The sequence below is a fragment of the Melopsittacus undulatus genome, chromosome 7, assembly GCF_012275295.1.
Source record: "Melopsittacus undulatus isolate bMelUnd1 chromosome 7, bMelUnd1.mat.Z, whole genome shotgun sequence".
NCBI classification, from domain to species: Eukaryota; Metazoa; Chordata; class Aves; order Psittaciformes; family Psittaculidae; genus Melopsittacus; species Melopsittacus undulatus.
The window spans coordinates 12,425,149-12,440,054 of NC_047533.1; the positions used below are offsets into that span (position 1 = coordinate 12,425,149).

At 39.1% G+C, this 14,906-nt stretch overlaps 1 protein-coding gene across 2 annotated transcripts in view; it reads left to right on the plus strand.

The window, feature by feature from the left end:
• PPP2R2C (protein phosphatase 2 regulatory subunit Bgamma) overlaps positions 1 to 14,906 on the plus strand; it is a 200,622-nt gene that overhangs the window by 50,104 nt on the left and 135,612 nt on the right. Inside the window, exon 1 of one of the 2 annotated variants that reach the window (XM_005148501.1) lies at positions 6,589 to 6,731. The exons of the other annotated variant lie outside the window; for it this stretch is intronic. Coding sequence (XP_005148558.1) covers positions 6,662 to 6,731 — 70 coding nt within the window. The 5' untranslated portion in view covers positions 6,589 to 6,661. Of the gene's footprint in view, positions 1 to 6,588; positions 6,732 to 14,906 lie in introns of those variants that run through there. 2 annotated transcript variants of the gene reach the window in all.

Here is a 14,906-nt window from a genome sequence, read left to right on the forward strand (position 1 = left end):
CTGAATTGTATTTTGTTTTCAGGCCACTTTCTAATCTGTGTTTTCTAGCCCCATTTCTTTGGATTTTCTGACATTTCTAAATGACATTTTTGTATTTTGCACCATGGGTTTATTTGCAGATTCTCTGTTGGTCTCTTTTCAGGCATTCTTGTCGCAGCAGGCTCCATGTCCCACTCCAGAGCCTGACATGTACAAAGGTATTTGGAATGTGGGTCATCTTGTCTTAGGGTATGAAGTTAGTTTTGTCATTGCTACCTTGCCTGGCTGTGGAGTGATAGGTCTTGTCTGGAAACCATTTCTGACACTGTGTTGGGTGAAGTGCCAGGAGGCAGCGCAGCTCAGCTCCTGAGGCTTCACTGTTGTGACAGTGCCCATCAGCAGCCTCTAGCACTGTGTGCTCTGGTGCCTATGATCTGTTCATCGTCAGCAGCCACTAAAAGATCTTCCCTTCATGATTTCCAGCCCTTCCCAGAATGTTTTTAGCTCTCCTTTTTAGGACCTGTTGCTGCTTTGCAGGTTCAGTAGTGTGGATGGATTTCCTATGTTTTGTGTTCATAAAAGAATGCAGTAACAATGTTAGTGTGAATAAACTGCATGCATCACAATTTTATAAGCTTGCCTGTAGAGGCATACACTTAAAAAGTTTTTTCCCCCTACACAACAGTAGAACATGTGGTGAGTTTCTCTCCCTAATTGCTCTCTGTAATTAAGAGAGAGGATGCTACCCTGGCTATCACTTTAGAGAGAAAGTGTCCTACAAGTGGTAACAAGGAAGGTATGTGCTGCCTCATATACTAGGTGTGATGCAGCATGCAAGTGATGCTGGGATACTTATGGTTAATCCACATCGGTCTAAAGAGTTAATTCACATCTGTATAAGGTATTTATGAAACAAAACTAAATTTGCAAAATGAGTAGTATGATTTCTCCAGCATGTAATGCAATGATACCCAACATAAACATCTTGTTTGAAATATATTTGTATTTATATTTCAGTGTGAGAAACTTGGGAGCAGAGTAACCTCAGTTGAAAGTAAAGGCTAAGTTGGAAGCAGTCCCCAACCCTGCCTTCTTCCTCGGGCTCCAGGTTTTTTTTGTAGGCTAAAAATAAATAATTTCTTCTGGGTAGGTGGGTTTTTTTTTTAAGTTTAACAGAGCAAAATGTAGTGTGCTGAAGGAACTTCTGTAAATAATAGAGGATTTTCAGAAATGATAGCAGCCATTAGTTTGTTTAAAAAAATGTTGAGCTATATCATAATTTTTAATATTAAATATTAAATTTCCTCTACAGTAACTGAAGAGAGTTATTGAAATAGAGACTAAATGCTATCGATGTAAACACTGTAAATAATTTTGAGGTGTTACTGTAAGACAAAATTGGTGACTTTTTACTTGATAGCAATGATTGATATTTTTTATTACTTTTTATATTAACTTTTGGCAGTATCTATTTGTTTTTGTTTAGCTGTCAAAGTATCAAAAATGGAATTGCATTGTAGTACTGTATTGTGTGTTAGATTTAGCTATTAGACAAATATAAAGAGGACTATTCAGAAAAGTATGGGAATTTTAATTTTGAAGACAAACTCTGATAAGAGTCATTTATGATACATTCATTGCGATCACAGAGCTATTAGATTACTTCCTTTGCTAGTAGTCATCCTGTAATGAGATGTACTTGAATGCCTTCAAAAAGGCACTGATGGAAAGACTTTTGTGCCATTGCTACTTTAATCATATATGGGGCCACTTCTCTCCAAGGTATACAGCTCCTGCTGAGGTCTCTGCCATCAGGGCTGGGCTGTATCCAAGATCTAACTTGTTTAAAGGTGGCTTGTGTATTCCTGCTTCAATTTGCAATGTAGACCTAGTCTCAGATCTAAGGGAGGGTATGATCCAGAGTGAATGTTCATTCTGGATAGAATTACTAGGGGAGGACTAGAGAGCAGAGAAATCACTATTTTAAAGTAGCTTTCTCAAAGAGTGAGAAGCAAAACTGCTCAAAACCAAGGGAGCGTATTTGCTGTCTTTTCCTTGTCTGAGTTCTGAGTCCCTTCTCTGCCATGCTGACTATGGTTGCAGGAAGGCTAGGGGAGTAGCTTATCACATTATAATTCCTTGCTGCTTTATCTTTCTAAATGAAAGGCAGCCAATGAGCTCCAGTATTTCTGAACAGGAAAGACTACTATGTAACCTTCCTGTCCTGGACTTTATGAATGAATAAATAAATGGTAAAGCTAGCCTGCTGATGGCCTAACAGGAGAAGTCAGTAGCTACATGTTTTACATCTCTGTACATAAACTAGATATCCATAAAGGGAGAGAATATCTGGCTCATAAATACTCTCTTTTGGTGAGCAAATACAATTGCAGTGACATACAGCCTTGAAAGGGTTAGCTAAATATTTTGTTGTATTTGTCCTGGAGCTGGCTAATTTCCTGTGTTATCTTACTCTATTTCAAGATGAGAAATTTTGCACTGGTTCAGTTTGCAGATGTTAGGATATGGTTAGAAGCAAATTCTGTTAAAAGCACTTAAAAACCTCCACTGACTTTGCAAACATTAGATTAAGGTAATGTTTCAAGATAGTCTGCTTTTAGACCAATTTGTATAACTTCCAAGGACTGTTTCTCTTCGTTTTACCATCACAGTGTTTTAAATCTCTTGTTCTTCAAAAATAATTCAAGTTCTGTGCTAATTCCAAATTCATTTCCATTTCATTTAAAGCCATTGTGTTTTATTAAATACAGAATGATTTGTGTATGAAAAGTTTTGTTAGACAAAAATGGAAGTGTTCAACCACTGTTTCTTTTAATTGCGGTTTAAGGTTTATTGTTCTCATTCAGATAAAGTGGTGAATTTGAGGGTAGTAAAACGGAGGCTGGGAGTACCTGACAATGCTCTATTTCAGATACTGAGTGTAAATTATTAAAGGCTGTGCTCCAGGTGTCTTACAGAGCTTAGAAGCTCTCAGGGAGAATGTGTTTAAGAGAAGAACAAAAAGATTCAGCAGGAGCAAACCAGGATGGCTGTGTGTTCAACAGGTGTTTGTAAACAGGGCCACGCAGGAACCCTCAGGATCATTTGCCTTCCCAACACCTAATTCCTCCTGCTCTCATGCTGCAGAGCTTCCTGGTGGAAATGCAACGAACAAACATGATCAACAGTTGTTCAGCCAAGATTTGTTCTCACAGTCTTCAATTCCTTACCACTGTTAGGCTACACTGTTACCAAATCTTGCATTCTCATTTCCAATTGTCTTTGCTAGTTTTGATTCCTTCCCCAGGGTACTGGCTGCCTCCTGCCTCAGTTTCTGGCTCCTTCATTTTTTTTCTCTACCTTCCCCCTTTTCCAGTCCTTCTCCCCAAAACTCTGATAAGGTGGAATACAAGTTTCTTCCTCTCCTCGAATTATTTTTTCTCCCTATCCTATCAGGTTTTTCTCCTCTTGGCACAGGTTCAGTTTTTGTTGTCTTCCTTTTAATTCTTCTATTTTCTTACTGACACCCACAGTATTTCTGGCATCCATGTCCTGCCTGCCCTCGTCTTTTACTTTCCTCCTTGTCATTTTCTTTCCTCCTTACCTCTCACTCTCCACTGACATTTTCACTGAACATCTTCCTCTTTAAAATGCATCTTAATGTGCTGAGTCTTTTTCCATCTATGAGGAGGAGGAAAAAAAGAAAAAGCTCTGACCTGCTAGCCAGGCTTCCTCCTTTTACCTCTAAGCTCTCTCTATTCTTGTGATGTAGTTACTATTCAACCTTTTGAATGCAGTTTTTGTCTGTAGCTGCTCTCCACAAAGTCTCTAATGACCTTCTGAAGAATGCTCAAAACCAGGACCCCATCCTCATTACTGACTCAGTGTTTACTTAAATGTCTCTGATGATATGTATGTAGCTCTTCTGTTTTATAGTTTACTTGTAAATTCGTTAGGATAGTTTGCTCTTATTTCTGTGTTTGCACAGTATTCCACTCAATTAGTGGCCTGTTTTATGAGTAGGACTGTGAGCTACTGTGGAAGCACGAATACCTAATAATGTTTTTGATCAAAGGTTCCTTTCCCCCCAACCCTCTCCCTGGGTATTTGACCAGATCAAGCAATATAGGTTATTGGTGGGATTGATAATAAGTACCATTTAAAATGGCACAGCTAAAGTTATCCACAAACATTGTCTCACAATTTTGCATTGTGCTACAAAAGTAAAGCAGAATTTTGCTAATGTTTCTCATGTGAACTGACCTACTTCAGGCAGTGGAGCACTAATATTTGCCACACAGTAAGAATCTGGCTCATAATCTTGGGAAAGCATTTGCATACACATAGGGAGTATTGTCTAGTGTTTTTGTTAAAGGTTTAATCTTCATTCTATTCCTCCTTTTGAGAATTTCTTTTAACTTAAAAGTGGAAAGAACAAGGTAAGCATGGTCTGACCCACATGTGATACCTAAGGAAGTTGTCTATGAATGGCTTGGGACCTTGAAATCCACTGCAGATGAGGGAGCTGGTAGGAATCCTCACCAAGCCACTTTCAATCATTTATCAGCAGTCCTGGCTGATTAGGGAGATTGCAGTTGACTGGAGGTTAGCAAATGTGATTCCCATCTATGAGAAGGGACAGAAGGAGGATCCAGAGAACTACAGGCCCATCAGCCTGACCCTGATGCTCAATAACATTATGGAGCAGATCGTCTGGAGTGCCATCAAGCAGCATGTACAGGACAACCAGGTGATTAGGCCTGGTCAGCATGGGTTTATGAAAGGCAGGTCCTGCTTGACTGAACTGATCTCCTATGACAAGGTGACCTGCTCTGTGGAAGAGGGAAAGGCTGCGGATGTTGTCTACCTGAACTTTAGTAAAGTCTTTGACACCTTTTCAGATGTGAAGATTTTATGGTATTTTATTTACTTGTCAGGTTGAATATGGTTCTGATTTATTTTGTTTTATCCATGAGTAAGGCAAGAAGGTCATTCCTCTACTATTCTTTCTCTTCCAAATTAAATGTTTATCCCTGGACAGGTTTTTACATTGAAAAAAGTATAGAGTGAAGTCACATGCCCATTTTATAGTAACAGCAATGTATTTGAATTTACCTTTGAGAGCCATATGCTGTAGCTTCATTATAAAGAAAGAAAAGACAAAAAACCTTATGCAGGATTACACACAATGCTGTAGTAATGCTGACAACTGAATTGTATTTTTGTGTTCAATTCCAGGGCCTAAGCCACAGGATTGTACTCTCTCCTCTAAATTGGGTTGGTGATGGTGTACTCCCTTTTCATGCTGTAGTGGAGGTTTCAGTCCACAGTCATTTGTTTTCTATTCACATTTCTAAACTTCAGTGGTGCTTACACCATTTCAGAGTATGTGCCTTCTGCATCAAACGGTTCATGGTGTCATGAACAGATACTGAAAGCTTAAAGGAACAGTTTCTCTGTTCAGTTGAAAGAATTTGGCTGTAATATAACCTGTATTAGCCATTAACCTCTTGGACTAAAGAACTAGCTTTATTTTGTAGTGCAAGTGAGCAATTTTCTTCTTTTACTTGCTTTCCTGTTTCTGAGTAGACAGATTTCAACACTACTTTTCCAAGGTGAAGGGACAATGCAGTGAATGAAAGTAGCAGGTCTAAGAAAGCCCCATGACCTGCAAACATTCCCTTTGTCCGGCTTTCCTGTACAGGGAAGCCTCAGAGATTATTTTCCTGGCCGTTATCTTTTTCATACTTTGTAATTTGTCTTTTATTTACAGAAGTGGAAAAGAAGGAAAGGTAAATAGCAGTTATTTTATCTCACTTTTCTGAATGGTTGCCCTCCCTCTAATGATTCCATTTACACAGGCAGATATTTGGCGATTTCAGTCATATTTACACAGGCTGACATTGAACGACTGTTGCTTTTGCTGCATATGACAGTATCGACTAGCACAGAATTGTGGCTTCACGTTAGTGTGCAGTCTGTGTCAATGCAAACCCGTTTAAAGCAGCCTGAAGTTTTTTCTCCTCATCCCCTCCCTTAATTTTCTCATTGCCCATCTTCCCGGCAGAAGAGCTAAAATAATTACCTGCAGTCTCATTTTTCACTTTCCTACATGCAGATCTTGTGCGGTTGGGCAGTGAGCGGCTGACGGGGAGGGGCCTGCTCTGATGCAGCACAGGCAGATGACAGCGGTAGCAGCAACAGCAATCAGAGCCCTTCTCCGGGCGGGTTTTGCTGCAGTACGCTGATTGCCACTTTACAGCATCCAGCAAGATCCCCAGCAGCACGCACTTGGAGGAGACTCTGCGTGGGCACTTGTTTAAGGAGTACCTGACTAAACAATTGGGTTATTCTTTAACTGTCGGAGAAGTGCCTGTATTCCCTTCACGCAAGCTCCCTACTGGCTTTCTGCATTCATAATTTATCGGAGCTGTTTCTCCCTCCGATTTTTTCCCATTACTTTTTTCTTTTTCTGCCCCCATCCATTTTTTTTTTCTTTCCCGATCGTTATCCACCCTCCCAAATCTGTGCTGCATCACTAGCGCTCATTATGCTGTGCTCAGTAGCCCAGTGTGTTCTCCGCCTCTGCTAGGCAGTGGCAGCATGGATGGTGCTCTTGTGACGACCTCTGCTGATGCTATCAGTCCACTGCGGATAGGCATGCTGAGTAATCCTGCTGTAAATGGGCGAGGACACGGACACACGAAAAATTAACCACAGCTTTCTTCGAGACCACAACTATGTGACTGAAGGTAACATAAATACTGTCGTTATTCTCTTCTTGCATTGCATTTTCTATGCCAGGAATGCACTGTCATGTTTGGAGATGTAGGCTGTTCCTTTTTTTCCTTCCTTTTTCTTTAGACAGGGAGACTTTCAAGGCGTTTTCTATGTGATGTAGCAACAGAATCTGTTTGAATTTGCTAAATCCCAAAGGCATTCTGCCATGCTATGGCAGTATATGAAACTATATGGGCTGAAGGTGGTCTTGCATTGTGCTGAGTTTCTGCTAGTGAGGTGTGTAGCACCTGACATTGAATGCACAGTTTAGCTGCGGTGTAGAAGATTGGAAGCAGTTTATTACTTACAGAAAAGATTAAAGATTTGAGAGCACTAAAGTAAGAGAAATAATCTGTGAAGTTAACTGTTTGCTGGTGTAATAAAGGTTGTGCATCTCATTTTGGTAATTATAGCCTGAGCATTACAGACATTACTGAGTTGATTGTTCCCTAGAGAACAGTATACATTTAGAAGGGATATGTAAGCATAATCTTTGAAATCCTGCTGCCTTCTTTCCACCCTCTGTGTATGTGCAAGGTACATGAGAAAAGAAAAGGTACCTTCATTTTAAATCATTCAATGGCTGGTAGCTTATTACATAAAAAGGAATTTTCCTGCAGGTGACACACATTACATGTGAGAGAATTTACCTTGAGACCAGTGAAATGGTTGGGTCAGGTACTGATCCATATTTCTTTGCCAGAAAGTTGGTTTAAGACTGGGCCATTTTAAGGTTGATTGAACAGGAGAAATGTATTTGTAGGTGCTTGACTTTGAATATATGTTTGTGTGTGCCGAGTTTTAACAGCACTTTCCAGCAGTAGAAGTGGTACTTTGGTGTAGGCTTATATAATATGAACACACTTAGCATCAGGGTCAACCAATACTACTTGAGACTCAGTCTCCAGATTCTGTCGTCATTTGATCAATGCTCAGTCACTTAATACTCCCATGCTGCATCCTGAAATGCCATCAACTGATGCTCTCTTGGCTATTGATGATTGGCATTTTTATAGGACGTAGGAAAGGGCAGGATGATTTTGCCATCCTGGGAGCACAAAGCAGATTCTTCAGAAGAAGAATGCAAAATGCTGTGTACTGTCACTCTCACCAGTGGCTGGTATAATTGTTTGCTGATCTTGCCTCTAGGACATTCTTTGCATTCTGGTTCATGTTTTGGTGCATTTTTCAATTTGCTTTGATTTTTTTGCTTAATGCCTGAATGATGATTTATGTTTTGAGTGTCATAACATTTGAAGAAACTTTGTCTTAAAAATGTAGAAATTTATGCTTTAGATTCTGCAAAGAGCACAGTATAATTACTGCAGTGTACTTGCTACATGTTGAGATCCAGATGCATATTTAATGGGCATGTGCAGCTGTCTTAAAATTTGGACTTTCAAGTCTGTCAGTTTTGTAACAGGAGGAAAATAATCCCTTGTGGATTCTGCAAATCAATATTCTCTTCTTCTGTATATTCGGGGCGTTTGCAAAATTAAATGGAGGTTTTTAGTATTTTTGGAAATGCTGCTGATGCAAGTGTTAGGTTTTTCTCCAAGTTTTATCTTGATGTTTGGATCAGCAGGACTGGATGTTCTTTTGTGTGCACACGAACAGCTTGTCTGAAATGGATCAAAATAAACCTGAAGTATCAATGTTGGCCTGTTTTGTATTTTCCCCTGTTATCAGAATTCATTGTGAAATATGTTGGCATCTGATGTTGAGGTAAATGAAGTATGGAAAACCTTCAGTAGCAAAGTGTTAGCTCTTCAGCTCCAACTAGTGTAATGTTTCTGGGGAACTCTTAGTTGGTCAGCTGTAATGGAACTTCACATCTGTTATATTTGACATTGCCACACCTGTGGAAAGATCATGAAAATCAAGAGGGAATGGACCTATCTGTGAAACTTTTCCAGGGACACCTTCAGCTCAAAGAGCACCATCAGAATTTTTTATTTCTCATTGATATCTTTGGTTTAAAATGCATAATGAATACGTAAGTTAAACCAGTGCTTAAAATGTGCTTTGTATGTTCTGGTTTGTTCTTCTTTGTTTCTTAATTTTGTTTAAAGATTGGCTCCATGAAACAATCTTTAACGCTCCTCATCTGCCAAGGCCTGAAGTCCTTTCACAGTCCTTACATTTGGTCCTGTGATATATTAGTGCAGTGTGTGTAGTAGTAACATACATACAGAAATGCAGTTGCAGGTAGTAATGCATTGCTTTGTTATATTGGAAAATAATTTCATTTGGTCCAAACCCAAAGACTTTCTTTTGGGGTCTTTGGCTTTTATAATCCACTATTTAAAACAAAGAAATACTTTATGTTGTATCCAGTATATTAGAGAAGTTACTGGTTTGTTATCTGTGAATAACTATGATTTTGTGTTTAAAAGTCTTGATAAGGGGTGTCCTCTGTCCTTGCTGCTCCATGCAGTAGACTAAATTCATTTACAAAAGGAGGTATTTCTGACCTTTATATGCACTTTCTTCTTCCGTATTCCCTGAGGAAAGTAAAGCCAGCAATAATAAAGAAGATGAGGGTTAACTAGAACATTGCTTCAGTTCTCTTCCTCTTTTACTTCTTTAGTGATTTAAAACCAATAAACAACCAGGTGACATATGAATTCACAGGAAAACTGTGAGCCAAATTGGATTTGCTCTGCTCTCTCTAGTGGACTGTGTTCCTAATGAAACTGCTTGCTCGAGCAAAGTCAAATTTCATCTCTTCGATAGGTCATTATTTTGTAACACTGGGGTTATCTGTAGCAAACATGGCTTTAGCTTGACTATGAAAAATTGAGTTGTTTTTTAAATCTTAAAAGTTCCTTGATTTGATGTTCCTTGATGGAATGTTTTACTGTTGATGTTATACTGTTGCTGGTAATAGGCATTACAGACACACATGACAACATTGGCTATCTGGAATTGTTTCTGCTGTTACATACATGTATCTGCAGTAAAACCAATGAACTTGAAACACACAAGACTTGCATAATTTTGCCACTGTAAGTCTTTAAATTATGTTACAGTTGCACAATGGAAAAGGCAATTCAATTCCAGCAGCAGTATACAGTAAGTTCTCTAATGATCACTTTCAGAAGTGTTTTTCGAAGGAAGCCTCTTTAATTGGAGTTGTTTGTGCAGGGAAGGCAGAGAAGGCCTGATGAGACTTGTAAAGAAAGAATGGAGAAAAACCTGAGGCCTGGAAATCATGACCTATGAAGAAAGGTCGCATTTTTTTATCTGAAGGTGATAGAAGACTGGGATATATTGCCTAGGGAATTTGTGTAGTTCCTATCACTGAGGTTTTTAAAAGCAGGTGACAGAGATGTCTGTAAGAAATGACATGAGGATAGCTGAGCCTCCCGTGGGGCAGAGGGATGGGCGAGATGACCTCTGAGATGTGTTCAGGCTTGTGATTCATTGCTGAGCTGCATTTTATCTTTATTGCCTTTTCCACCCGGCTCCGGGAACCAGCTGCCCAGGAGGTGCTGGGTCAGTAAAACGTATTATTTCCACAACACCTTTAGAAGAACTGAGAAGAGAGGAGAAGCACAGTGTAACAGGGGAAAGAAGATGGGCTGAACAGAGAAACATGAGCCTTCATTACTTACAGGCGAAGTGGGTTAAGGGAGGTGTCAAGATTGCAGTGATTTGGGGAAGGGATAAAGGAGGGAAAAGGCTTGTGTGCTTTTGGGAACAGAGAATGTCCTTTGGTCTGAGAACTCTCTTGACATTATTAGTGGTTAAACTGACAGGACCACTGATGTGCTTTGCTGTCTTGGGACTTAGGCATCAGCCACTCAGGGTCTGATGCAGAACAGTAAGTTGTGGTCTGATTGCTGTATTGCTGGAAGGGGCAAAAAGCTATAGGAAACAGTGCTGCTCCTTTGATCAACTGCACTGTAATTTGTTACTCTGTAATTTATACATGTAATGATTGACAGAGAAATAATGAATAAAATTCACTGTTCTTGCCAAACTGCATTAAGGGGTGTGATTCACCTCCATGATCCCAAATTTATCAGAAAAATGCTTTTCTGCTGGTGAAGGCATTCAGAAGATTATATGCAAACAGGCCTAGTGTATTGATTCATCCCTGCCTTTTTATGGATTATCGCTATTTTGGGAAAAAGATGAAGTTGCTTATGCTTTCAGTTTCTAGAGAGAGGTAGGCTCATTCCTTTGGCCTAGGCTTGCAAATTCAAGTGAAACTAGTGAAGTTGCTCAGGTGCAGTGGGACAGAAGCTGACCTTCACTATTTAGTCATTAATATGGCCAAATGGTGCAGATTGGTTCCATATGGCTTAATTTCTATTAAAAAGTTAATCATGTTAATGGTGTATTAACCTCCTCAAATGTGATATTTGGAGAATGAGAATTACCAGTGTAGTGTAAAACATATTGAATCATAACCATGTGAAACATTTATTAGAGAGGATGAAAAAAGACTTTTTTTTTTCCTTTACAGAAAAATCCTCTTCAGATAATGAGAAAAGATCTGGGGGCCTTTTCCCCCTTAACTAAAGAAATTAGTAACTCTGTTCTGTATTAATCAAAGTTAAGGGAACTCATCAAATGTTTTCATCTGGCAAGAAGAAATCTGTTTATGAGCTGTTCTTTCATAAACATCTCAAATGTAATTTGAAGAAGAGCTGATTACCTGAGAGTATTGGGTGAATGTAGTGAACAGGTACTGCTCTACTGGCTCAGGCTCACCATCAGTCCAGTCTGTTCACTTATTTCTGAGGAGCTTATTAAGTAGAGTGCAAGAAGTAACTCTTCCTCTCTTAACCTCCAGCAATTTATGTTGTGAATACTGATGAATTTTGTCTTTTTACAGAAGTCACTTAGAAACAATTTTGGAATGACCATGGAAATTATTGCTCATTGTTATTCTATGCACGTGTGCTACTTAGTTTTTTTCCTTTGAGTATGAACAGAAATAAACCTTGTTAAAGCATAACTTTGCCCCTTGTTAAACAGGATATAGTTATGTCCTTTTGTGCATGGATTTGGTTCTCCTTTCATTCACAGTGCTATTCAGATAAATGTTGTGGGTAGCCTTGAAGATTTGGATTAATAAGGTTTATTCCCTCCAGCTGACGGTGCTGGCTTTGTAATCTTTATTCATGCAGCTTAGTTGGGTAGAAGCCACAGAAGCAGGGTGAGAGCAGAGCAGTTGTGCTGGCTCACACTGAGGCCTGAAGTGTTTGCTCACCCACTCAAATCTGCTGCTCATGGGTGGTTCAGCATATAGGAAAATGAGACACTGGTACTACCCGAAGCTTGGGTCTGCATCGCACAGACATTTAAGGAAATGTCCAGTGTGGGCAACATGGGGCAGTAATTTACTCAGGCAAGCCTGGAAAAAGCAATATAGGTTTAGCCAAACTGAATTAGACTGTCAGCAACACTTGTCACTATACAGTACCAGCTACATATTCAAAGTAGTCCATAGATTCAATTTCCATGCTACCTGTGTTAGGCACTCATAATATCATCATCTCTATTTAACTTGCCAAAAGTGCCTTATGAAGAAATCATAATCAGGAATAGGATTAGGACAGTTGACCCTAGACTGTGATTTTGGAGTTAATTTGCAGCATTCCTGGAGGGCAGGGACATGTTAGTGGTAACGTGTTACAGCCTCCTCAAAATACCTGCCTCTTCAAGGAAGGGTTTAGTTCGTGGGCTGTCTGTTAAGAGAGCACTTCAGGCTACATTGAACTGCAGGACATGCTTAAAAGGCATGGAGTTAACTTGGTTTGGATCTCCATTTAATGTCATGAATCCACTTGACAATTATTCACCAGTGACACATGTACCCTGTGGAATGTTACCCAGTGTGACTAAACTGGGTGGCAATGTTCCCCATTTACAAAGGCATGAATCTCCAGTGCTGGTTTTGGTGGGTTGCCCTCAGGGACCAATGGTAATTTTGTCTCTCTTTGCATAGATCATTAACAGATGATCTCCCACTCAGTAACGAAGTAATAACTAGCTATATATAGTTGTTGTGTAGTGTTATAGGTCCTGGAGAAATGAGTAAGATGTACTAACAAAAGAAAAGAACTGTAGAATATTAGCTGCATGATAAACCAGCTGGGCTGCTTCCTTGGCAGTGAGTACACAGAGCTGCAGAAGAATGTCATTGTGTCAGTATGGGGCTTTTCTCAGGTGCCAGCAGTGTTGAGTGGCACAAAGAGACCAATTAGTTTCAGCAGTTTAGCTTATATTCAGTTTATTCCTATGTATATTATGATATATATGTATAAATACAGATTAGAAACATTTTAAATAGAAATGTTTAGAGTATATTTATAACTACTATCCAGAGGAGGGCCACAGAAATGATCAGAGGGATGGAGTGCCTCTCCTATGAGGAAAGGCTGAGAGAACTGGGGTTCAGCCTGGAGAAAAGGCTTCAGGGACACCTTATTGTGGCCTTTCAATACTTAAAAGGGGCCTATAAGAAAGATATGGAGAGACGTCTTAGCAGGGCCTGTTGCGACAGGATGCAATCAATGGTTTTAAACAAAACGAGAGGAGATTCAGGCTGGACCTGAGGAAGAAATTTGTTGCAATGAGGGTGGTAAAATGCTGGCACAGGTTGCTCAGAGAGGTGGTAGACATTCAAGGCCAGGTTGGATGTGGTTCTGGGTAATCCGATCTAGTGGAAGGTGTCCGTGCTCATTGCTGGGGGGTTGGACTAAATGTCCTTTGAAGATCCCTTCCAACCCCAACTATTCTATCATTCTATATATATTAGATTTATATAGATTTAGCTTTATTAGATTTATATTAGATTTAGAATATATAGATTTAGCTACGTATAAAGCTTAAAAAATGGAAGTTCAAGGGTCAACAGTGCAGTGTATGTGGAAGATAAAATACAGGCACAAAATGTGATCTATGCAAACTCTCTCTCTGTGCCAGATTTCTGTCTAATTGAAGCTGACAATTCAAAAGCATTGAATAATGTAAAGCTAAACACCACTGCACAGGTAGAGTCAGTGTCCTTGTTCACTGTAGGAACAGTTTATTTAGTGTATGCATCATGGTGAAAAGCAAACTGTGCCTTGCAATGTGTTTTTTTTTATTTGTAGACCTCAGACATTCCAGCAGTATATCATGTATTTAAATGGTGAGTTTAGAGAATAATATATGTGGTTCTTAAATCAGTTTAAAATGTGAAACACAATACAATAACACTGAATATTTTATAATAAAAAACTGAGTATCTTTTATAACAGCCATAAAAAGAAATCAATCATTGCTGCTTACATTGTGTCACTATATCATTACCAGTTTCAGCATCTTTGAGACTTTTGTAGTTTATGTCATCCACTGTAGTAAGGCTTTGGATAGAGGAGTATATGCTAAGAGAACACAAGGTATTTGCTGGCTAAAGTAAGTGTAGTTCTTTGGTCAAGGATGTTAGAGTAGGTAATTATCTCAGAAAAAGTAGAGGAAGTTATTTTGGGTATTTTTGGTTTTTAAACAAGAAAGGGTTTTAAATGCACATCTAGGCATATTCAGGCACTTTCTTGATCAATTATTTCTGTAGTTCTTAGGTTAACACTAAGCTTACCTTTAGTAATGAATGTGGTCTGTGTCACTGGTTCCTTTTGAAAGTCTCACGATTCTTTACCAAGAACAAAAACCCCACCTAGCAAAGCAGCCTTACACATGGTAAGAGAGCTCCTTTTCTCAGGAATGTTTCCTTGCTGAAAAACTACTGTACCTGTTATTTTCATTGCTTAAATGCAAATGGCAGCAGTTTGTATTTTGCCAGTGCAAATATTGGTAATAAAAATGTACATTAAGAGACTCAATTTCTAATAAAATCTTTCAGCAAAATGCGTCATGCAGTTCAGTGACTTTTGTGAATTATTAATATAACAGGGGTCTGGGATCTGTGCTGTTAAATACAGTGTATTTAACTGGGATCTGTATTGTTAAATATAGCAGTGCTATTTCTTTTGTATTTACTGATTCATCTGTTTAAAAAAAAATATGGAAACATCTATGTGTAATAGAATGGTATTTGTGTGTGTTTTACTTAGGAACAGAGTACATAAGAAAGTAAAGGACTGAGAGTTGGTTTATTATCTTCCAGTTGCAGTTCAAGTCTGAGTAGA